Source organism: Salvelinus fontinalis, chromosome 15 (assembly GCF_029448725.1).
Source record: "Salvelinus fontinalis isolate EN_2023a chromosome 15, ASM2944872v1, whole genome shotgun sequence".
Classification (NCBI taxonomy): domain Eukaryota; kingdom Metazoa; phylum Chordata; class Actinopteri; order Salmoniformes; family Salmonidae; genus Salvelinus; species Salvelinus fontinalis.
In genome coordinates this window covers 29,192,969-29,216,983 of record NC_074679.1, presented here as the reverse complement: position 1 = coordinate 29,216,983, position 24,015 = coordinate 29,192,969, and the positions used below count along the sequence as shown (strand labels likewise).

The window sequence follows — 24,015 nt, the reverse complement described above, 5'->3', positions numbered from 1 at the left end:
ATGGTGTCACATTGTCTCATATTTATTGGCTGTTATCAATTCACCAACAGAAACACTGATGAAACAGAGAAAGCACATGTCATTTTAGCTCATCATTCCTGTCATCTTTTTTTCTGAAATTCACAATAAGGTTTGAGCTTCATGGGAGATTCTGGCCTGCCAGAAGGTACTTTTTACTTTGAGGCCATCAGTCAGACATGTTCCTCATGCAATTTATTTGACTCAAGGTTGTGGAAACATGTATTTTGTCCATGAGAATAACTTTCCTGACCTTGCCACAAAGTGCTTCAAAAGAATATTGAAAAAAATATTATGCACTTCAGAATCAATGTAAAATTGGCAAGGCAATCAATGAAGCAAATAAAAACTAAACCAATTCCCCCAATGCTCTGTAGTAAAGAATTTTCATATGACTTTTGTTTATTGATCTGTGTGCTGCTAGATGGCAACAAAAACATGATTAACTTTATTTGTATCCATTTTTTTAATTTGAAAAGGGAATCACATTCCAACACAACACTGAAACTACTAGTCGCAACAAGGATAAAAAAAATTGTGCCACATGAAAACTCTGCCAATTAGAAGGAACTTCTTTCTGATAATTCCATGTGCAAACAAGTATATACCAAAATCTTTTTTTTTCCAGAAAGTGATTGAATTTGATGTAAACTGAACACACATACCTGAGAAGCCTTAATGTATTTATTGAGAACAGTGAACTAAAATTAATTCTGCCCAAACCCCAAGTATAATTCCCAGATTCAGTGATGCATTGTGTAATAGTCAAGAGGGTTCAATCTAAGTGAATTCACATACCTACAGTGCAGAAACGTTCAGTTAAAGACAGTATGTCACTCACCTTTGTTACTACCATTGGCAGAAACACTCCCGATATTCATGTAATTTACAAAAGGTTAGGAACCTGCCCAACTATAGTGTAATTGCTATGCCCTCATAGATATAGGCAACAGGCAGGTCTTAGAGAATAATTCGAAATTCATCTCTTCGTAATGTCTGGGAAAAGACAGGTCGACAATTGTGGCTACATTGAGAAATGTGGAGTTTTGAGTAAGAAGCCTGAGTTGCAATTGCTCAGTGAAAACAGAGTATTGCACAGTGTTTTTAGACTCTGACAAGGACCCGAGTATATAGCCCTCGCCACTAGCTATCTTTTGTTATTCAATAGCTATACACTTCAAAGTATGTTTTGTGTGCTAAACCGGAAAAAACTCAAATGTATAGTGATGCCTATAAGACATGAATAACACAAACTTTTACAAAACAATTGAATGACAGACTTGAATGCCAGATATAATGAGATTGAAAAGTCAATTGTCAACATTTCTACCCCATAGATCAATTTCTTTATTTGAATACTAACTAATCCCATATAATAATAATACTTTTGGTAATAATAAATAACATGGTGATCAGTGAACTAAAAAGGATTTTTTTTTTTTTTACATTTCTGATGTTGACTTTTTTTTGGGCATTTCATGGTACTGGAACAGTTGCAGTAACTCTGAACATAGTGCATAGTGCCAATAGTCACTGACAGTCATAGTTATGTTCTTCATTATGTTTTAGTGCTCATTGCAAGAAATACAAGTACTGATATTACTGTTTCTGTAGTACCAGGTACTCAATGTTTTATTTGAATGATTTAAGGCTTTATAAGCAAAGGTAAAGAGCTCTATTCAATCCGTATCGTGGAAGTTCAGCGTTACAGCGTGATCTAAATTTAGTGAAGACTTTATTCACGATAAACGCTGCATATGCCGGCTCAATCATATATTACCTTTACATTTCTATCGCACAATCTGTAATGCTTCAGCGATACAGACTGAATAGAGCCCTTACTTGCAGTTGATTAATAATAATCAGCATTTTTGAAGTCCTACCACTGCTATTTCATCTCATAAATAAATACCACCTTTGAGGAGTTATACTAACCTGACAGGACAATTCATTTCAATATTCTGTGTCCTGTTAAATTGTCAGTATAGATTGTATTTGCCAGGTTATAGCTCTCCCTACAAACCCAAGAGAGTGAGTGGACAACCATATCCTTCATTACGGAGTATTTCACCCTGCTACGCTCCTGATGACTGATGCTACCTCAAATAGTGACCAAGTAGCCACAAAAAGATGTAAGTAACAATACATTCTGTTTTATGACACTAATGACCAGAGACACATACATGCATTTGTCTCTAAACATAGTATATAAAAAAAACAATTAATGATAAATACACACACTTTACATACAAAAACATATTCAATGACCGACAAATCAATCCAAATGTCTGTAATGTATGGAGCCCACTCTTGAGTGCTACCTTGATGGCACCCACCATCTGTCTCCGTTACAGTACAGTATGTGCCAGATGTCATATATATTAAGATAGAGGGTCACAAGTCACTTTGGTTTCCTTATTCTAAAACAAGGCTGCTTTATGCATTTAGCTTTTAGCCACATTTCATTATTTACCCTCTTCTCCTTGCAGCTAAGGCAGCTAAAGCGGTCTTGGGAGCGTTCACACAAAATCACATGGCTTCTCTGTTTGAAGTCAGCTGGGCAATCCTGGATCTTGTGAGAGGTCTTATGTCCCTAGGAGGAGGCTAGAAAGACAGATGGAAAAAAAGAGAGATGGGGCACTGATTAACCATAACGGTTCTGAAAGCAATAAATGCCACATTATTCCTGATTTGTGGTCTGACAATGTTTGTCTTGTCTGTCTGATATGCATGCTCTGTATATCTATACTGTCAGTTTGGGCACAAGATAAACACTCAGTACTTTATGAAAATATGAGTTGACACATGGTAAAGAAAGCAATCCTGGAATGTTCTTTTCAGAGGCCTGTTCCAGCTTGTTTTCTATGGAAATTGGGAAATCAATACATGCAATCAAATGAATACTTCCATTGCATTCAACAGCAAAGTCACATCAGCAGTGAAACAACACTGCAAAACAACATAAATTCGTACACTTATCAGTCCACTAAAAATACAAATGCATATTAGAAACTAATTTGTATCATAACAGTACAACTAATTTCAGCCAGAAAATGATCTTCTGTCCTCATTTTTCCAATGGTACCGTGCCACGAGGACCCAGTGTGTTAGTCACCACAGTCCAGTTCAGGGGAAGTTAGAATCACATGCCAGTAGGCCAGCCAGTTTAAAGGAGTACCTCAGGCGCCTTCCTCTTAATCAGCCTGAGCTGTGGGGTGCTTGTTGATGTTTCCCCCCCCATGTCCTCAGTCTGCTCTGGTGCTGGGGGTGCAAGGGATGGAGGTGGAGAGGGCTGGGGGGTCAGGGAGGGTGAAGGAGAAAGTGTGGGTTTGGGGGGGGTAATAGCGTGGGACAGCAGCTCCTTGGTGTCACACTGGTCGAATCTCAACACCTCATACTCAGTCATGTCCAAATCCTGCCCTGCACCGTGAGAAGCAACGGTGGTGAAAAATTAACAGACACACATCCGAATGTACGCTGAAAGCAGCAGTGAAATGTTGTACTATAATTATTGAAGTGCTGTAGCTTCACTCCAGAGAGGTTGTTATGAGTTCAGGTTCTAAGGGGCAGAGTAGGGTGGTTGTTGTTCTCTACACAGAGCACGGGAGCAGACATCAAAAGGACCATGTGTGCAGCAGGGGAATAAGGACTAGAATAACGCTGAAAGATATGGGATTCCCTCTCTCACAGGGCTCTTCATTTAGTCTCTGCAGAATCATGTTGAGTACACTGGATTTCCATCTCATCATTCAATATGCCATGGAAATGGAAAGCAAAAGGCCAAAATAGCCTTTCATAAACCAGCTCTTTCGAATATGAAGGATGCTGGTTGACCTATCAGCTAATATCATGTTGTTCTGAAAACACAGATAATCACGTTGTAATTATTGTACAATAAGTGTGTGGTAAGTTAACAAAACACGTCTTTCAAACATAATTAGAAAATTAGTTAATGATCCACACAGTACAGGCACTTACAGGAATAGTTACAGTCCTCCACAACAAAAATGTTAACAGAGCCATGGTGCAAAAGCATTCTTTTTCACCCTGTGGCTATTATTAACCTCTTGGAAAATAGACTAATCAATCCAAACAAAGTGAATCTCAAAGAAACTTTGGGACTGTACAACACATACTGTATAATGAGACATGGAACACTGAACTAGTATGGCCACCGGAGAGCAGGCTCTGGTCATTCAATGATAAAAGCTAACCGTGAAGCATTCTTAGTTGGGTCTAGAGCATTGATATTCGGGGGAATTGCAGTGGGGTTGCAAAAAAAAAAATATATATATTTTTTTCATGGGACATATCATTTTGTTGTTGTTGAGAAAAATCATTTCAAAAATACCATTACAGTGAGTAAATGTATTTATTGGTACTCTTAATTTTGATAAGAAAGAAAATGTAATGAATTTAAGGTTATTTGTTGATGTGAAAATGTAAATGGACTGATTTTAATGTTGTGTGGTCAGATTTGGGATGGGGTCCCCAGGAATTCTGGTAAAGGTTTGAATAGCACTGGTTCAGAGCCTGCCTGTCAGCCATGTGGAGACTGACCTGCAGTCAGAGAGCATCACAAACAGGAATAGATATGTGGGGTTAGGGGGACTAAGGAAAGTCAGGGCACAGAACTATTATCTTCAGGCTTAAACATGAAAGAGGCCATATGATAATGTTTGTTTAAGCAGAGGAAACAGACCTGTTTTCAGCAGTGTCAACATTTCTAATGCCTTTCATTTGAAGCAATGAGCAATACTAAGCAGTAAGGTATTTAATTTACTAACTATGGAGTTAAACTGTACTCATTGTTTTCACTAGTGCTGTGGTAGAACCATTATTTGCCAAATATACCATAATATGGAAACAATGATTACATTTTAACTCCCTAGTTAGTAACTTAAATACCTTACTGCATCATATTGCTCACTGCTTCAAATTAAAGGCAAATTAGATATGATTGGCAATGTGTACACCTCTAGCATATGTACTAGTAAATATTTACTCTATTAGTCCGTACTAGTAGACATGCTAGAGGTGTACACAAATTGCCTGTTGTACAGTATATACCCTTTTCAGTGTTACCATATTGCTACTTAGCCATTACCTGGTAGTTATCTAAGAGGTGATCAAATTGTCTTATGGAAAAATGATGTGCAATAGGATAATCTCATCCCGAACCTGGCTGTATCATTCATTCTGTCTGTATCTTGGTTAGTGATGTAAGTGTATGTGGCAGTATAGTCTCACCCTTGGTGTAGCCACTCTCTGACTTGCTGCGCATCATGGTCCTGGCCCTCTGTTGTCCAGCTGCAGACTGAGTGGGGACAGATCCAGAGTCCATCTCAGTTGGGTTGGACTGGTAGGCGGACAAGTCATGCATGCTGAAACTTCGTAGTCTATCTGACAGTACTCCTTGGCTCTGGGGTGGGAGACAAAATATATGAACACTATGAATTATACATATATGTACACAGAAAAACATAACTTCACCCCACCATTGCCCCAGGACACATCAGAAATGGAAATAGTCAGCATTACCTTTGTCGCAGCCAGGACTGCAGCTGTGGCTGCTACATTCAAACCTTTCCTCCCAAAAGTCACCAGAGTATCGTAGCTTTTGTCCTTTGCTTGGCAGAGATAGTCATCAATATCCTGGACAGAGAGAAAAACACACATATTAATTGTGTTTTTATTGGCAGGCCATGTGAAAAACACACTCACAGATTTGATCTACTGTATGTAAACAATACATGTTGTGACTATTTGTAATGAACATGGTCACTATCTGTCTTGAGATTGCTCTTTAGCAACACACGTTTCTTCACACATAAAGAGTGGACATGTTGATTGTCTTTTAGAATCAGTGCTATTGTTAATTTTCATCTGACACTGGGTCCCAGTGTTGGTCCCCACTCAACTCTGATGTGTTTCCTGACCCCAAAATAAAGGAAAAAGGAAAGGAACAGAACAGAAGGAAAAACCATGCCGTTTCCTTATGCCCCTCCACCCAAAACATGACCAGCTAGGACAATCCAACCTCTCCTTCGGATAATTGATCACAGCAAAGTCTGTCATTAAAATGATTAGCAGAGCATTTAAAACATATATAATATAGAAGACACCTTATAAAACATTTCAAGAGGACAAAAAAAAAAGTACTAATGTACTGGTCTCACCTTCTCTTTTGAAGATAGTGTTGGGTGAACAAACTTCCTGTATAGAACACTGGACCCCTTTGTGTAAGGAGACAGTAACCATACCACAAAGGCAATCTTCAGCTCATAATAGAAAGGAACCCTACAGTGAAGGGAAGAATAATATAGCAATCAGAGCATTCAAAAAATCTACTCTCCATTACAATGTTATGTGACTCAGTACTATTGCAGAACAATATTTTGGACTTCATAACTAATTATATGAAAACGAGTGAAATAATACTATACATAAACAAAACAGGTATTTTATAATACAGCATTAACTTACCAACAGATAAATATATCCGTGATGGTTTCCATGGTGGTGAATAGTGCAAATATGATCCAGTACATCATCCATTTCACCTTTAAAAGCAAAATAACTGTCACAGTTAGTTTGATACATAATAGTTCAGGAATATTAAACTCAATTCTTATAAATCCTGGTTCATGTAATTCAGTCCACGATTTGGCTGGGTCTGTGAAACTGGCCCATAATAAGTCCAGACTATGGTTTCATTGTCACTTTTTTCATAATGTTGCTAATACTCACATATTCCTTCACATCCTTTGACTTGACAGCTTTGTATGAGGAGTATGCAGGATATAGTGTGCCAAATACAAGCCTGGAAAACACAAAACATGTAATTAGCTTATGCAATAAGTGCTTGTCCAGCACATCCACACACATTTATGGGGCTAAAAGCAAATAAAACTCACTGGTAAAAACTGTCCAAAAAACAAACAACTCTTTATTTGTATAACTTTGATGTATAAGCTATATGTCCTCTGACTTCGCAGTAATGGGTATTGGGTTTGTGACGAATTTACTGTGTTAAAACTGTTTTAGATTTGATTGAATGCATAATGTTTATATAAACAAATAATACATTAACAGGGAGTGGCTCATATTCCAAGAAATTAGGAGAATCTGAGAACAGTCCCATGCGCACTTCCTTTGCTCCAAAGTCCCATTGCAATCAAAGAGGCCCCTGCTAGACAAGTCAGAGTTTTACGTGCGCAACTATTTTCCAATTCCGCTCATATTGTTGAATGTGTAATTGACATGAAGACACTCATATTTTCAACAACAATTAAAACTAATGAGTGAGCAGAAAAAGGTGCACATTTAAAATCCGAACTTACTAAACAAGGCCACATGAGGACTACACCTGTGTATGACTATAACAGACAGGGGGACCCCTTGGCTTGAAGCAACAGTATGGTAACAGTTGTGAGTGTGACCTGCTCAAATTACTGACCTACATAGGCCTACACTGGCTTGTCCTGTATAACCATACAGTTGTTAAACACACAAGGTCACTCAAAACAAAATGCATTCAGTGTTTCTGCTTAAGACCTCAGAACAACAAATAAAATGTGTTGGATAGTCTATATAGAGCTTTGAATGCCAAATCAGACAGAAGATACTTGGAGCCTCACGTCTGAACCAGCAATGTAATATGATATTGTAACCTAAATTTAATTGACGTGCTATTTTGAGATTTGGCTAACACCAAGTCTATATGTTGTGAACATGTTTAATCATTTCGCCATATTACAACACAATAGAAATGACAAGTGGAGCCTATAATTCTGCTTCCATACATTAACGTGCTTAAATATTCGGATGACTCAGAACATTTGCGTCAATAAAGTCTTAGAAATATATACAACACTTTTATTGTAACCTGAGAGGGGTGACCCATCCCTTTGTTTTCCAAATAAAGGACATCAAGTATAATAAAATAGCTCTGCTTACCACTGCTCTGTGCTTTATAAAAAACATTTTATTATATTTATTATATAGTTATATTTGAATTTACTGTATGAAATCCCCTATCGATTACAGCATTATTGTTGCTTGATCATTTTCAACATGCATAGCTCTGCATGAGCAGACATATATAAATATAAATAAACATATTTCATTTGGGCAATCACGTAATTCTTTGTCTGGAATTAAATGAAAACTCATGTAAATACATAATAGGCTAAATAAAATATTCACCGACCCTTTAAATGTGATATGACTATTAAATCAAATAAGGCAAAAAATACCTTATTTAAATAAGGAATAAGTCATAAACAGAGCACAATATTCCGTCTCGCCTCAAACCCCGGAGTCACCGTCTCTGCTCAGAAATAAGACGTAGCCTAAATGGGCTATAAAGCGGCCACTGCTGTCATGCATCTTGTGTCACGGAAAAACGCATATTTACAGCAAACGGCATTATCTCGAGGTGGGATTTTTATGAAAGAAGAATGTGATAATTTTTTTTTACTTACACCACAAGTCTAGAGATTATCCAAGAAACCATTGCGCTGAGAAGGGGACGGAACGTGCTGACAACAGGGAGGAGTTTCCTTCTGAGCGTTGGCAGTTGCCATTTGACAGCAGCGTCAGCGAGGACCAACCACCGCGTCAAACGTTGCGCTGCACGCAGACATGAACGTGATACAGACAGGGGCGAAAATCTGAGATCAACCTTGGAGGGGACAATTACATTAAATTTTCTCAAGAGCAATTCCTGAGGGGGACACCAAAAGTAGTGCTGTAACACATAGCATATGTTGTTAAATGTATATTGAGGAACCATAATTCCTACAACTGGATAATTGATAGGTACAGTAGTTAACTGAAGGGTTTTCCCAACTTGTTCAAATGTTTAAATCATTATAATTCTACTACTAATAATAGTTATAGCAGTGCTCCTTACCAGTCCAGTATGTATGCAGGTATTCGTACTTACAACCAGCAATATCAAGAAAGGTCAGTAGGTGACAATGGTACTGTACACTGTATGGGTGTAGTTTTCATAAATACAATGAACATGGTGTGATCACATCTAAAAGAATCTCCATTGAGAACCATCACAAAGTTGGTCTCCGTATTGAATTGACCTTTTAATTGCACTTTTTCTGATACATTTATATAGTCATTAAATATGTCCACCTGGCCTGAGTCTACAATATCTTTGCAAGAACAAAAAGCTTAAAATAAGTAGTTCTAAAAGCAAAATAACTACTTCAATGAAAAACCCAAATAAATCAAACAAAATATCCTTCAGTCAGTGTCTCAACCCTTCAAACAGCAGCTATGGACAAGTATGTCGCACAAAGTAGGCCATTTTAAATAAAATAACATGAAATAAATAATTTGTAAGTGTCCTGAAAACTACTAAACAAAAGAACAAATATCAATTACACCAGGGGTTCTCAAACAGGGTTCCATGGACTAATTGCAAGGGGTCCGTGAAATAAAAAAGTGTAATGAATGTAGTCAGTACCACAAGGTTTCCAGTAAGTTTACATATAATATAGAGGGGGTGGAGGTCCCTGAGGACTGCTCAAAACCTTGCCTGCCTTGCCTCAAAATATGCAGGGGTTCCAGTACCCCAAAAAGGTTGAGAACCACTGCTATACACACTACTGAACAAAAGAACCGAGTGTCACGGTTCATGAATCCACTGCCTCTCTCTCTCTCTCTCTCCTGTGTTTGTGTGGGCGTGGTTTCCAATCTTGGCCTGATTGTCTGCGCCAGCTGGAATTAATTATCTTCCCCTTTATATGTTCTGTAACCTGTGTTTCTTGTTGTCAGATCGTTGTTTCTTCCCTGAGGTTGTGTCGTGTGTCAGTGCTCTTTCTCTCGCAGCCCTTGTGGGGATTATCTGCTGTGCTCCTTCCTACCCAGCCGGACTCACTCCCTTGGATTTCTCAGCACGCTATCATCAGAGGATGTGCCCTAGGCCCTGGGTTGGATTCTGTCTGAGTATATTCTGTCTGTCCTGTTGATGCTGTAAACTATTTCATTAAACCATCGTTGCTTGCATCTTGCATCTGCCTCTGTATTATGACACCGAGCATATGTTTGCGGGTTTCCTCAACAACACATCAGTTGGCACTTTCGCAATGCCCTCGCCTGTTGTCTCCGACACCCTGTATAGCCCAATAAACTCCTTGTGAGGGACATGGTCATGGTCAACATAACGCAGACAGACACTCTCCTGTTCAGCACCAGAGACATCTTGAGTACCATCAACAATTAATGAAAATTGTACAATCGGAAGAGACCTAATCTCAGCTGCAATGCCTCGAATGACTATTGGCCATGATGTTCAGAATTTCATTCTGTGCTTTGGGGCCTGTGTACATTGTGGTACGCTCTGTTAACCACTTCAGTAAAATGGGATCATCCTCTTCTGCCCTAAGTTTCAAAATCTGGTATAAATTCCCACTGTCATCCGTGTGGCCTCTAAAGGCTTGTCCCTGTCTTACTACATGCCGCACCGAACTAACAATTTTCATCAAGCAATGCCTTGCGTCATCCAGCTGTTTAACCCACGCGCTGGACATAACTGGACACTGATTGGATTTAGCTGGTGTGCTGTTACAATTACAAAGTGGCGGTGGGTTTGGCAATTTTGATGTGCTGTGAATTTTTCAATGCCTTTTCTCCAGTTCCTAATTCCTGCACTAATGAAGGCAGCATTAGCTCTTTGGCCAAAAGATGGCTGGCTTGAAAACCCTTGGCTACAGTGAAAACACAACACTCCTTTTATTGATGGATTATAATGTAGCCAGGGGAAATCGCGAAACCATCTCTCTTGAAACGTCAACACTCTGTTGGCAAGAGTTTGCGGTTCTATAAATTGTGGGTGTGGCTGATATGGTTTTGTGCCATCACTGTGGTAACTGGACAATGCTGTGCCACTGTCCCCTATACTGGTGCTGCTGGCAACAAGGGTGACACTTGGTCCTGCCGTGGCTGTGACACTGTCCTCTGAAGTCTCTCTTCCTGGCTCTTTCCCTTTCACCCCCCTAACTGACTCAGCCGGTCTCCTAGAAAATAAATAAGGTGTTTGCCGTACTCCTAACTACCGGTACCCAAAACTACACAATTAATCACAACAGCAATACCATTGCCGTAAACAAATCTTAGTTTAGTCACCAGTTTAAGTTGAGAGTGGGGGTATCCATGGCATTTTCCAATTATGTCCCTATTTTACAAGTCAAAAAAATTGAGAACCTTTCATAATGTTGCCAAACAAAGACTCAACAAACTTACCTGAGACTCCCTGTCTCTGCCAGTCTGTCCCCAGCTCTGCTGTCTGTGTGCCATCTGTTGCCTGCTCTGCCTAATGACATCATTGTGAAACATTCCATTAGCATTTCACTTCTTTCTTATGAACATTTTATCAACTAGTCTTTGAGATATTAGGATACTAGAGTTCTTACTATGCGTTTTGGTGTACTGACAAATACTCTGATGTCCGTCTTCTTACTTTTTTCTGCCATTTTTCTACCTGGCTGGCTGGCTGGCCTAGCTGCACACACACACATTTACACAACACATGCTGCAACCTTTTGTAATTTAAATAGTTTGTTTCATATTGGCTGGCTTCCAACAATAGCTGAATTTGTAAAGCTAGCGAGCACCAATTCCGTTTCTGTGTGTTTGCTATAATCTTTGCTACCTGGTTAAATAAAGGTGAAATAAAATAAAATAAAAAAAGTTCACTAGCGACAATTGATCTTTTGCAACGAGACCATTATATATATTTAAGACAATGGTAGAAGAGAGTGTAGTTCTGTTCTGTTCAGTTTGGACTTCAGTTTATTGCTAACCTTATCACAGGGACGTCGAAGCACTACAGCTGCATGCTGATCTTGGAATAAACTGACGATAGCAAAGATTCCATCTTTGACGACGCCACATAAATGGAATAGGTACTAGCTAGCTTGATAGTTAATGTTTGCTTTAGTTTGCGCGCTAGCTCTGCAAATTCCGCTAGTGTGTGAACCCTGCCAACATAAAAATAAATAAATAACATTGCTATGGACCTGCTATGGATTGACTGGATTAACCTCGCGTCAGTTACGTACATGTCCCTTTCGGACAGTAGATACGAACTCTCTATTACCTTGCCAGCTAAAGAACTGGCAGTGGATCAAACCATTGTGAGGCAAAGGGCGGGGGGGGTCGCAATCTTTTGAAATTTAAATGCGCTATTAAGTGTCTATAATCAGCACAAGTGCTTTCATTGCGTATTATTAATGTTATTGAAATTACATAGTTATGTTTACAGTGATATATTGGGGGGGACAAATCATATTTTTCCCAAGATGGGGGGGGTCGTGTCCCCCTCGTCCCCCCTGGGATTTCCGCCTATGGATACAGAGTATTTTTTGTTTATTTAAATAGTTACTGGCCTAACTACCTGATGTTGATGTTAATTTTTTAATTGACCACTAACTAGGACAATTGTGAGGTTGTAGTGACAACACCAACACCTTGTGAAATAGAGGGCCTGGAGCTGGAAAAAAAGAAAGAAAAAAGGTGAGCACCAGGCAGGGTAAATGCTATTCAGAATCCTTGGGAAGTCACTACCCTAAACCCACCATTTAAAAATTAAACTTCAATCAGGTAACTTCAGAGTTGATACATCCCAAGGATCCCTGATAGCATGGACCAGGCAGTCTGGATTAAACATCTCAATAGTATACTATGATTGCAATACTGTAAGTGCTCAGTTTCAGAAACAATAGTAATTCAATATAATCCACTGCCATTAGTTGAGGCTTGTAAATAATTTTGGGGAGTTTTCCCTAAAACATGAGACAGCTACAGTGCTTTTATGACTGGTAACCTATATCAACAGAGGACCGAGATAGGGTTTGGTTACATTTGGTTATAAAGCTAATCCCTTTGAAGCCAAGTGAAAAGCAACCCAGACGAAAGACGCACTGTTTCGCTCTAAGACTCTCTCGCTCCTGAATGTGTTTTCACAGATGTTGCTCTTTCCCATAAAATATAGCAACAAAAGTAGTGGCCTACCAACCGAACGAAACACATTTGTCCACTTTTTCCTTTCATCCTACTCTTCCATTTTCCTTAACTTTCAGGTAACATTCAAGTATGGGGGCCAGGCAACAGTAAAATCATTAATGTTTATTTCAATAATTTCCTGGTCACATAAAAAACAAAGGTATGCACAGAAAAAAACAACCCATAACACACAGGGTCTGAAACGAGACTAACCAATCAGATTTTTTACTGAATAAGCACAACAAATTTAAGGACTTTGAGGCCAACAATACACAGTTAAAGAAGCACGATTTCAACATCCAAAATCGGTTAGAATTTGCATTCCTTTTTTACCCCTCCAAACAACATTATATAAAGAAAATAATATAGATATATGCACTGTACAGATAAACTTTACAGAGAAGTTTGCTTTTTAGTTCCAGGGTTTCAAATGCTGAAAGTAAATTAAATACATTGATTGTACAAAACATTAAGAACACCTGCTCTTTCCATGACAGACTGACCAGGTGAATGCTATGATCCCTTATTGATGTCACTTGTTAAATTCACTTCAATCAGTGCAGATTAAGGGAGGAGACAAGTTAAAGGATTTTTAAGCCTTAAGACAATTGAGACATGGATTGTGTATGTACACCATTAAGAGGGTGAATGGACTAGACAAAATATTGAAGTGCCTTTGAACAGGGTATGGTAGTAGGTGCCAGGCGCACCGGTTTGTGTCAAGAACTGCAACGCTGCTAGGTTTCCCGTGTGTATCAAGAATAGTCCAGCAACCAAAAGACATCCAGCTAACTTGACACAACTGTGGGAAGCATGGAATGTTTTCAACACATTGTAGAGTCCATGCCCCAACGAATTGAGGCTGTTCTGAGGGCAAAAGGGGGTGTAACTCCTTATTAGGAAGGTGTTCCTAATGTTTGGTATACTCAGTGTATATTGTTTTACATTTTATATTTCAGAATTAGATCAGAGTAGTGATTGATTAAAGTTTCATGAACACTAAAATGTGATGAGTCACTCATTTAATGTCACAATGTAGAGCAAGACATTTCCATTACGGATTAGATATGTCAGTGACCGGCTCAGAGTAAGTCTCTGCCCACTGGGCACAGACGTCTATTCTATGTTGGTTCACCGTAATTTCATTGATTTGATGTAGAAACAACGTTGATTCAACCTGTTTTCCCCCAGTGGGTGGTTAATCCACCCTATTGCAGGATGAAGCCTCAGCTTCCCCAAAATAATCAGACCACACTCATCACTTTAGATAGGCATGAGCATTCTTATTTTCAGCGATCTTGGGATTAATATACATCTTCGCAACATTGGGTATACAGTCACCACACTTTGGGTGATTTCTGGGCTTACCCAAGGTCATAAAAGCCAACTTTCAGAACAGATCTGATATGTTATTTAGCCCTAAGCATTCAAATGTTCTCAGCGCAAAGCTAATGAAAAACAATAATGTGAAAGAAAGATACAATATATTTGAGAAGAGACTAGATTAACCCTTGACCAAAATTGTCTTTGTTCATACTTGAGCAGGCAAAAATACTTTAATGGGACTAAAAGCGGTCAAAAGCTCAATCTTAGCTCCTTAAGGCTGCCAGTCTAGACTGCATCTCCTCAATGTCCTCCTCCGACTCATCCTCTGAGGCTGCCGCAGGAGGCTCCATTTCAGGTAGGGCGTCTGTGACTTTGCTGGGCGCTTTGCCAAGGGCGCCTAATATGGAACAAACCACCAGAGGTCAGCATGTACAACATTACATTTTTTACCATAAGCCCCCACCAGACAGATGAACATTTACAACCCCAAACAACTTTTTGAGACCAGTTTCATTACCAGAGGGACTGTCTTTACCTGCTGTGATCTCAAAGAGGATCTTATCAACTTCTGCCTCTGCTGCCTCCTCCATCTCATCATCCTCCATGCTTTCAAAGGTATCCTCCAGCATCTCCTCTATGATACCAGCCTGTGGGACATATAACCTTTTGGTGTTGTGTATCAATACTCAAACAATATTTACTCATTTATTCTTCAATATAAATTTCAACATAGTGCATAATATTGTTGGTTATATGAATTGTATGTTTGTAGCTTCGGATCGTAGCAGTGGTTCAAAACTGGACGGCTTCCCTGAGTCTCTCACACCGGTACGTGACGCAGCAGCAATGCACATGAGCAGTGATCGATTTATGTACCCAACAGTAACACAGCGGCCACAGTGTGTCAGCAGATATGTGACTGACCTTCATCATCTCCTTGGACAGCTCCCTCATGGTGCCCTGGATCTCTGGGATCTTCACTAAGCTCTGCATGGCTTTCATGACCTCTGTGCTCTTCTGAAGGGCGCCAGCTACACGCAATACAGCTGGGAAAATAACAGCAGTCACACACCAGACACCACCCCTTCGTAATGTAACACGTAGCATATTACATATGCATATATATTCATATTTGGGCCATGACTTGACCACTTGGTCTGACCAGGAAAAACTCTGCACCGCTACTAGCTTCCAGTGTTACAAAGCATTTCTATTCATTTGTCATCAAATTAACTTATCCTGGGCATTTTGTAACTGGTGGTGCTACATCAGTAGTTTCCTTCACACTCACAAAGCTGGTTCTTCATGCTGAGGAGTACAGAGTTCATTTGGGCTTTGGAGGCATAAAGTTTGCTGACTGCACGCTTCGACTGGACCATCTCTTTTGCAAGAACCACACACACGTCCCTGTGTCCCTTTTTAGCAGCATCTTTGATGGATCTCTTTACCTTCTCCTCCTCCCTCTGAATGTCTGAGATAGGATAGGTACAATGAGAGAGCGCTAATATAATGTAATATAACAAACTCATGTAGAACATTATGACAGAAGTTTGACAGCAACTTCCCTTGGTGTTTATATTGTTATAGTGTATTGTTTTTGCTCTCTGACATTCTTAAACCAATATTGGACTAGGCTTCACATAAGATAGCCTTAAAGTACTTATTCTCACCTCGAATTTGTCTGTCAATCACTCTCATCTCTTTCCTGATTTTGAGTGACCATTCATTTACCTTAAATGACAGAAACAAGTGAATTAAGCTTCAACAAATCACTAGTAAAATATTACAATCAGATGTGTCATTCAATGTCAAACTTAAGAAAATTACGTGTAAACTATTTTTTCTTCTTTCGTGTGAATTTGAGGCAGAACAATGTAAAGTGACGTTAGATTGATGGTCGTTTGTTTACATCCGAAGATGGTGCTGGCTGCTAGTGTGTAAATGAGCAACAGGCCAGCAGCCATAGCATTTTGGGGAATAAAGTTTGTAAATATAGGCTACACATTCTTCCAATGCAAGTAGCTAGCAAACAAGCACTACTTATATTGAAGGCCATAAACTAGCTAGCTACTGTGTAGCTAACAATCAAACTGAAATGGTAATGTTAGCAACAATTGGCTTACGTTAGCTAACTCGTAAACTGCCGTAGTAAACGTTAGCTAGCTACATTACAATACTATGTTATTCGATTAAAGTTTAAATACGACAGAGATCGTGAGGAGAGGTATTGGATAAACGTCGCCCTTGTTACAGTACCATAAATAAACAGAGCAAGCTAGCCTAGCTGTTAGGTTCTGTATCTAGCTTAGAATGAGTTGTTTGGCTAGCTGTCAAGCTCGTGTCGCCCCTCACCAGAAGCCTTCACTTACCAAGTCTTTTGGTGGTTTATCTTGTGTTTTCCCGAACAGTCCCATTTTCATTACAACGATTACGTTAGCTAACCTAGGTAAACTGGTAATGCAGAACACAACAGAAACATTAGCATACACCTTCTACCACTTTCGGACTCCAAGCTACGCCACTTCGCCTCCCAGGCCACGTTACAATACGTCAATGCGCCACCCTACTGAAGTGGTGGGAAAAAGTACCCAACTGTCATACTTGAGTAAAAGTAAAGATACCTTAATAGAAAATGACTCAAGTAAAAGTCCATTAGTAAAACCTACTTGAGTAAAAGTCTAAAAGTATTCGGTTTAAAATATATCAAAAGTAAAAATATAAATAATTTCAAATTCCTTATATTAAGCAAACCAGGTGGCATTTGGCAAAGCATTTGGCATATAGTGAGACCGCCATACCACCCTGCATACCACTGCTGGCTTGCTTCTGAAGCTAAGCAGGGTTGGTCCTGGTCAGTCCCTGGATGGGAGACCAGATGCTGCTGGAAGTGGTGTTGGAGGGCCAGTAGGAGGCACTCTTTCCTCTGGTCTAAAAAAAATAAAAAAATATCCCAATGCCCCAGGGCAGTGATTGGGGACACTGCCCTGTGTAGGGTGCCGTCTTTCGGATGGGACGTTAAACGGGTGTCCTGACTCTCTGAGGTCATTAAAGATCCCATGGCACTTATCGTAAGAGTAGGGGTGTTAACCCCGGTGTCCTGGCTAAATTCCCAATCTGGCCCTCAAACCATCATGGTCACCTAATAATCCCCAGTTTACAATTGGCTCATTCATCCCCCTCCTCTCCGCTGTAACTATTCCCCAGGTCGTTGCTGCAAATGAGTACGTGTTCTCAGTCAATTTACCTGGAAAAATAAAATAAAATAAAGAGGCAGTAGAGATGACCAGGGATATTCTGTGAAGTGTGTGAATTTGAGTATTTTCCTGTCCTGATAAGCATTCAAAATGTAACAAGTACTTTTGGGTGTCAAGGAAAATGTATGTAGTAAAAAGTACAATATTTTCTTAAGGAATGTAATGAAGTAAAAGTAGTCCAAAATATATATATATATTTATAAAAAATCCTTATATAGTACTTTAAAGTATTTTTACTTAAGTACTTTACACCACTGCCCTACTGACATACGATGTCAATCAGATGGATCAAACTCTTTACGTACTGGCGGAAGTCATTCATTTTCAATAGAGCAGTCCGGAACGTTACGTTGGAGGTGCCGCGCTAGGCTACGGTGCGTTGTGTGTACCATATGCGTTCAATATGTTCTACTTGTGCATTGTTTCACTGTGGCGAGGTACAAACACAAGTACAGACACAGACTCCAACTAGTTCGTTTTTAGCAAGTTGAAAGCGAAGCACATACATACGTGCGTCAAGTACGGGGAAATGCGGGCAAAACGTATATGCATCTTGTGGGCATGAAACTAATGTTGCGCTAGTTTATAAAATATTTCCAAATGATGGATAAAATGATAAGGTCGTACGTCTACTTAAATCAATAGACCCTGGCCAAAGCATATAACTAAATCAGAGATAGGGCACGTAGTTTTACGCGAATTGTCACACCCTGATCTTTACTTGTTACTTTTATTACGTATCCGTATTTTTTTAACTGCATTGTTGGTTAGAGGCTCGTAAATAAGCATTTCCTGTTGTATTCGGCGCATGTGACTGATACGATTTGATTTGTTTCACGTCTTGTGCTTGTGTCCACCCCCCACCAGGTGTCTCCTATTTTCCCAAGTATCCCCTGTGTATTTATATTGCGTTTTCTGTCTTGTCAAATCGTTCTAGCGTGGTTTCCGTGTGATACAAGTTGTTGTTTTCGAGTCTTCCCGGTTTCGACCTTTCAGCCTGCCTTTCTGTCCCTTTTAGACTCTGCCTTGTACTACGAGCCTCTGCCTGCCCTCAACCTGCCCTATTGCCTGCTCCTTTGTTACAATAAATATTCTGAGAACCGAACCATCCGCCTCCTGCGTCTGGGTCATATCCTGAGTCGTGATTCTGTGTCAAATTTTATTTGTCACATGAACAGAATACAACAGGTGTAGATCTTAGGTAAATGCGTACTTACAAGCCCTTAACCAACAATGCAGTTTTAAGAAAAAGAAGTGTTAAGCAAAAAATAGAAAATAAATGTAACAAATAATTAAACATCAACAGTCAAGTAACAATAGCGATCCTATATACAGGGGATACCAGTACAGAGTCAATGTGCGGGGGCACCGGTAAGAGGTAATTGAGGTCATATGTACATGTAGGTAGAGTTAAAGTGACTATGCATAGATAATGAACAGAGAGTAGCAGCAGTGTGAAAGAGGGATCTGGGTAGCCCTTTGATTAGTTGTTCAGGAGTCTTATGGCCAAATCTTTTCAGTCTCCTGAGGGGTAATAGGCTTTGTCGTGCCCTCTTCATGACTGTCTTGGTGTGCTTGGACCATGTTAGTTTGTTGGTGATATGGACGCCAAGGAACTTGAAGCTCTCAACCTGCTCCACTACAGCCCCGTCGATGAGAATGGGGGCAGTCCGGGATTCTGCCGATGGCGTTGAGGAGTACACCACTTCAGTCACTGGCTTCATCAATAGGTGCATTGATTCGTCGTCCCCACAGTGACCGTACGCACATCCCCCAACCAGAAGCTATGGATTACAGGCGTCCAAGAGGCTTCTAAACAGCTTCTACCCCCAAGCCATAAGACTCCTGCACATCTAATCAAATGCTTGCCCAGACTATTTGCATTGCCCCCCCCCCATGCTGCTGCTAATCTCTGTTATTATCTATGCATAGTCACTTTAATAACTCTACCTACATGTACATATTACCTCAATTACCTCGACTAACTGGTGCCCCTGCACACTGACTCTGTACCGGTACTCCCTGTATATAGCCTCACTATTGTTTTTTTTACTGCTGCTTTTTAATTATTTGTTACTTTAATTTCTTACTTTTTTAAGGTATTTTCTTAAAACTGCGGATTTCAGTTTCCCTGCATTAAAGTCCCGGGCCACTAGGAGCGCCGCCTCTGGATGAGTGTTTTCCTGTTTGCTTATGGCCGTATACAGCTCATTGAGTGCGGTCTTAGTGCCAGCATCGGTGTGTGGTGGTAAATAGACAGCTACGACGAATATAGATAAAAACTCTCTTGGTAAATAGTGTGGTCTACAGCTTATCATGCGAAACTCTACCTCAGGCAAGCAAAAGATTTCGTGCACCAGCTGTTGTTTACAAATATCATAGACCACCACCCCTTGTCTTACCAGAGGCCGTTGTTCTATCCTGCCAAAAAAAGTGTAAAACCTACCAGTTGTATGTTATTCATGTCGTCTTTCAGTCACGACTCGGTGAAACACAAGATATTACAGTTTTTAATGTCCTGTTGGGAGGATATATGTGATCGTAGTTTGTCTATTTTATTTTCCATTGACTGTACGTTGGCTCCTTACAAGGCAACCAGACCTTCGTCCCCGATATCTCCGTCTCCTTCTCCTGCGAATGACGGGGATGAAGGCCTTGTCGGGAATCTGAAGTAAATCCTTCCCGTCTGACTCGCTAAAGAAAAACTATTCCTCCAGTACGGGGTGAGTAATAAATGTCCTGATATCTAGAAGCTCTTTTCTGTCATAAGATACGGTGGCAGAAACATTATGTACAAAATAAGTTATAAATAATGCGAAAAAACAGACACAATAACACAATTGGTTAGGGGATTGTAAAACGGCCGCCATCTCCTCTGGCGCCATTATACCGTTATAATGGATCCAATACAGTGGTATAGGCAACCTGGTTGCCACTTAAACTATATAAACAAAAGTATGTGGACACCCCTTCAAATTTGTGGATTCGGCTGTTTTAGCCACACCTGTTTCTGACAGGTGTAGAAAATTGAGCACACTGCAATCTCCATAGACAAACATTGGCAGTAGAATGGCCTTACTGAAGAGCTCCGTGACTTTCAACGTGGCACCGTCATAGGATGCCACCTTTCCAACATGTCAGTTCTTCAAATTTCTGCCCTGTTAGAGCTTCCCCGGTCAACTGTAAGTGCTGTTATTGTGAAGTGTAAACGCCTAGGAGCAACAAAGGCTCAGCAATGAAGTGGTAGGCCACACAAGCTCACAGAACGGGACCGCCCAGTGCTGAAGTGCATAGCGCATAAAAATCGTCTGTCCTCGGTTCAACTGTTCATTGGGAGCTTCATGAAATGGGTTTCCATGGCCGAGGAGCTGCACACAAGCCTAAGATCACCATGCGCAATGCCAAGCATCAGCTGAAGTGTTGTAAAACTCACTGCCATTGGACTCTGGAGTAGTGTAAATGCGTTCTCTGGAGTGATGAGTCACACTTCATCATCTGGCAGTTTGGCAGACAAATCTGTGTTTGGCGAATGCCAGGAGAACGCTACCTGCCCAAATACATAGTGACAACTGTGGAGGAGGAATAATGGTCTGGGGCTGTTTTTCATGGTTTGGGCTTGGCCCCTTAGTTTCAGTGAAGGGAAATCTTAACGCTACAGCATACAATGACATTCTAGGCGATTCTGTGCGTCCAACTATGTGGCAACAGTTTGGGGAAGACCCGTTCTTGTTTCAGCATGATATTATCCACGTGCACAAAGTCAGGTCCATACAGAAATGGTTTGTCAAGATCGGTGTGAAAGAACTTGACTGGCCTGCACAGAGCCCTGACCTCAACCCCCTCAAACACCTTTGGGATGAATTGGAACACCAAATGCAAGTCAGGTCTAATCGCCCAACATCAGTGCCCGACATCAGTAATGGTGTTGTGGATGAATGGTAGCAAGTCCCATGTTCCAACATCTAGTGGAAAGCCTTCCCATAAGAGTGGAGGCTGTTATAGCAGCAAAGGGGGGACCAACTCCATATTAATGCCCATGATTTTGGAATGTCAAGTTCGACAAGCAGGTGTCCCCATACTTTTGGTAGAAGCCGCAGGTACATATTCAGCACCATGGACAGTGACAATATGAGCGCAAACTAAAACAAAGGACTGGGGCGTATTCATTAATCCGATTCTGTTGCAAACGGATCTTTGGAAATACTGTTCTCTCTTTGGTACCAGTTTCATACCTTGTGTACCTAAAGGCTGCACCTGTTCAATTTAGGCCAGAACACATTTTGCTCAATCCATATTCTGTAGTCCAGTACAGTGTTCTTGAGCGTTGATTGATTAGTTTACAGCCTCCATAATACTTTTGGCTTTGGTATGTATGACCATTGAGGCATGCTAGGCTAGGCCTACATATTTGTATCATGAATGATGACATGACACTAGGGGCTCTATTAAATCCGTAATCGTGGAAGTTCTGCGTTACAGCGTATTTGAAATTTAAAGGCAATGTCACGCGTTAGGAGAAAAGGCATGAAAGAGAGGGACCCGCCTCTACTATTTTACTGGTTTGTGACCCACTGACACCACCCCCGGTTAAAGGGGAATAAGGCAACCCAAGAGTTGACACACACAGACGCCTCACAAGTCCTCAACTGGCAGCTTCGTTAAATAGTACCCGCAAAACACCAGTCTCAACATCAACAGTGAAGAGGCGACTCCGGGCCGCTGGCCTTCTTGGCAGAGTTGCAAAGAAAAAGCCATATCTCAGACTGGCCAATAAAAAGAAAAGATTAAGATGGGCAAAAGAACACAGACGCTGGGCAGAGGAACTCTGCCTAGAAGGCCAGCATCCCGGAGTCGCCTCTTCACTGTTGACGTTGAGACTGGTGTTTTGCGGGTACTATTTAATGAAGCTGCCAGTTGAGGACTTGTGAGGCGTCTGTTTCTCAAACCAGACACTCTAATGTAATTGTCCTCTTGCTCAGTTGTGCACCGGGGACTCCCACTCATGATGATGCTGATGCTCCAGATACTCAACTAGTCTAAAGAAGGCCCATTGTATTGCTTCTTTAATCAGAACAACAGTTTTCAGCTGTGCTAACATAATTGCAAAAGGGTTTCTAATGATCAATTACCCTTTTAAAATGATAAACTTGGATTAGCTAACACAACGTGCCATTGGAACACAGGAGTGAGGGTTGCTGATAATGGGCCTCTGTACGCCTATGTAGATATTTCATTAAAAATCTTCAGTTTCCAGCTACAATAGTCATTTACAACATTAACAATGTCTTTACTGTATTTCTGATCAATTTGATGTTATTTTAATGGACAAAGATATTTGTTTTTTTTATCGAAAACAAGGACATTTCTAAGTGACCCCAAACTTTTGAACGTTAGTGTACATGGGGGTGAAAAGTGAGAAAGGTAGTGGTTTTTGAGCATGCACACCATCCCACAAGTCCAGAGATATGAATGAGTCCAGTTGTTGACAGGCAGAGAAAGCGATATTGCTCTCTGCCACTGCCTGAGGGAGACTGCAAGTATATTGTGACCTGTATAATCAAGACAATTGGTAGATGTCCGGCCCCCAGTAACCTTGAAACCTATCAGGTCACACAGGTCAAAGAAAGTTTGAGAGGCAGGTTTATGGTACCGCCTAGACTCTGAGGCTCAGGTCATGGGAGATGGGGAGTGCAGTGTGCAGCTCATGGTTGTGAGGTGCTGATAACAGTCATCGGCAGGGACTTCGTAACACTGCATTCACGGTAAACTCTGCATATGTCGGTTTAATCGGAAATGATCTTTACATTTCTATTGTGCAATTTGTAATCTGGACATGTCCTCCCCACATACTGAAATTGTGTTTTTATCCGCCACGGTGTTATCATTGGAATGTGATACAAAACGAGGCAACAGTGTGCTTTAGAACCACGTTGATGCCATGTAGCTGTCTGGTAGGCTGTTTGGAGTGTATATCCAATTGGATAAAAAAATCATATATATAATTATAATATTATGTCCCCCCCACTTCTAAAACCAAAATTGCGCCCCTGATATTAAGGACAGATAGTGGAAATTATTCTTATACTGTAATAATTTACACCAGTAGCCAAACTATATGTAGTGGTCTGCAAATTGCATTTGCATTTTGCCTAATGGTATGTTTCTCATGGCAAATTCACTTATCCCTTCACCAGCAGACAATGCCCTACCTACACTGTCACTCATGATGTAAAGGCTGGTTCCCTTTCTAGGATTTCTAGATTTTTCTTTCAAGGATTTCTAGATTTTTCTTTCGTATATGTCTGTCGCACCAATCAAATACACCTTTGGTGACATGTAACCAATAACAGATAGCAGAGGGCGGGTTCTAAAGCCATTCCCGACTGCTCTT

General features: G+C 40.4%; 2 protein-coding genes across 2 annotated transcripts; both read right to left on the bottom strand.

The window, feature by feature from the left end:
• Nucleotides 1–6: 6 nt before the first annotated feature.
• Nucleotides 7–8,623, bottom strand: LOC129811733 (receptor expression-enhancing protein 1-like). Its single transcript, XM_055863283.1, has 8 exons — nucleotides 8,505–8,623; nucleotides 6,769–6,841; nucleotides 6,505–6,581; nucleotides 6,198–6,318; nucleotides 5,560–5,673; nucleotides 5,269–5,440; nucleotides 3,197–3,438; nucleotides 7–2,622 (listed from the first exon to the last, which is right to left on the bottom strand). Exons 1-8 carry the CDS (start codon nucleotides 8,534–8,536, stop codon nucleotides 2,548–2,550), a joined length of 906 nt encoding a protein of 301 aa, XP_055719258.1. The 5' UTR covers nucleotides 8,537–8,623; the 3' UTR covers nucleotides 7–2,547.
• A 4,529-nt stretch (nucleotides 8,624–13,152) lies between these two features.
• On the bottom strand, nucleotides 13,153–16,933 carry LOC129811731 (charged multivesicular body protein 3-like). Its single transcript, XM_055863281.1, has 6 exons — nucleotides 16,740–16,933; nucleotides 16,041–16,101; nucleotides 15,662–15,841; nucleotides 15,295–15,416; nucleotides 14,906–15,017; nucleotides 13,153–14,767 (listed from the first exon to the last, which is right to left on the bottom strand). Exons 1-6 carry the CDS (start codon nucleotides 16,788–16,790, stop codon nucleotides 14,634–14,636), a joined length of 660 nt encoding a protein of 219 aa, XP_055719256.1. The 5' UTR covers nucleotides 16,791–16,933; the 3' UTR covers nucleotides 13,153–14,633.
• Nucleotides 16,934–24,015: the final 7,082 nt, after the last annotated feature.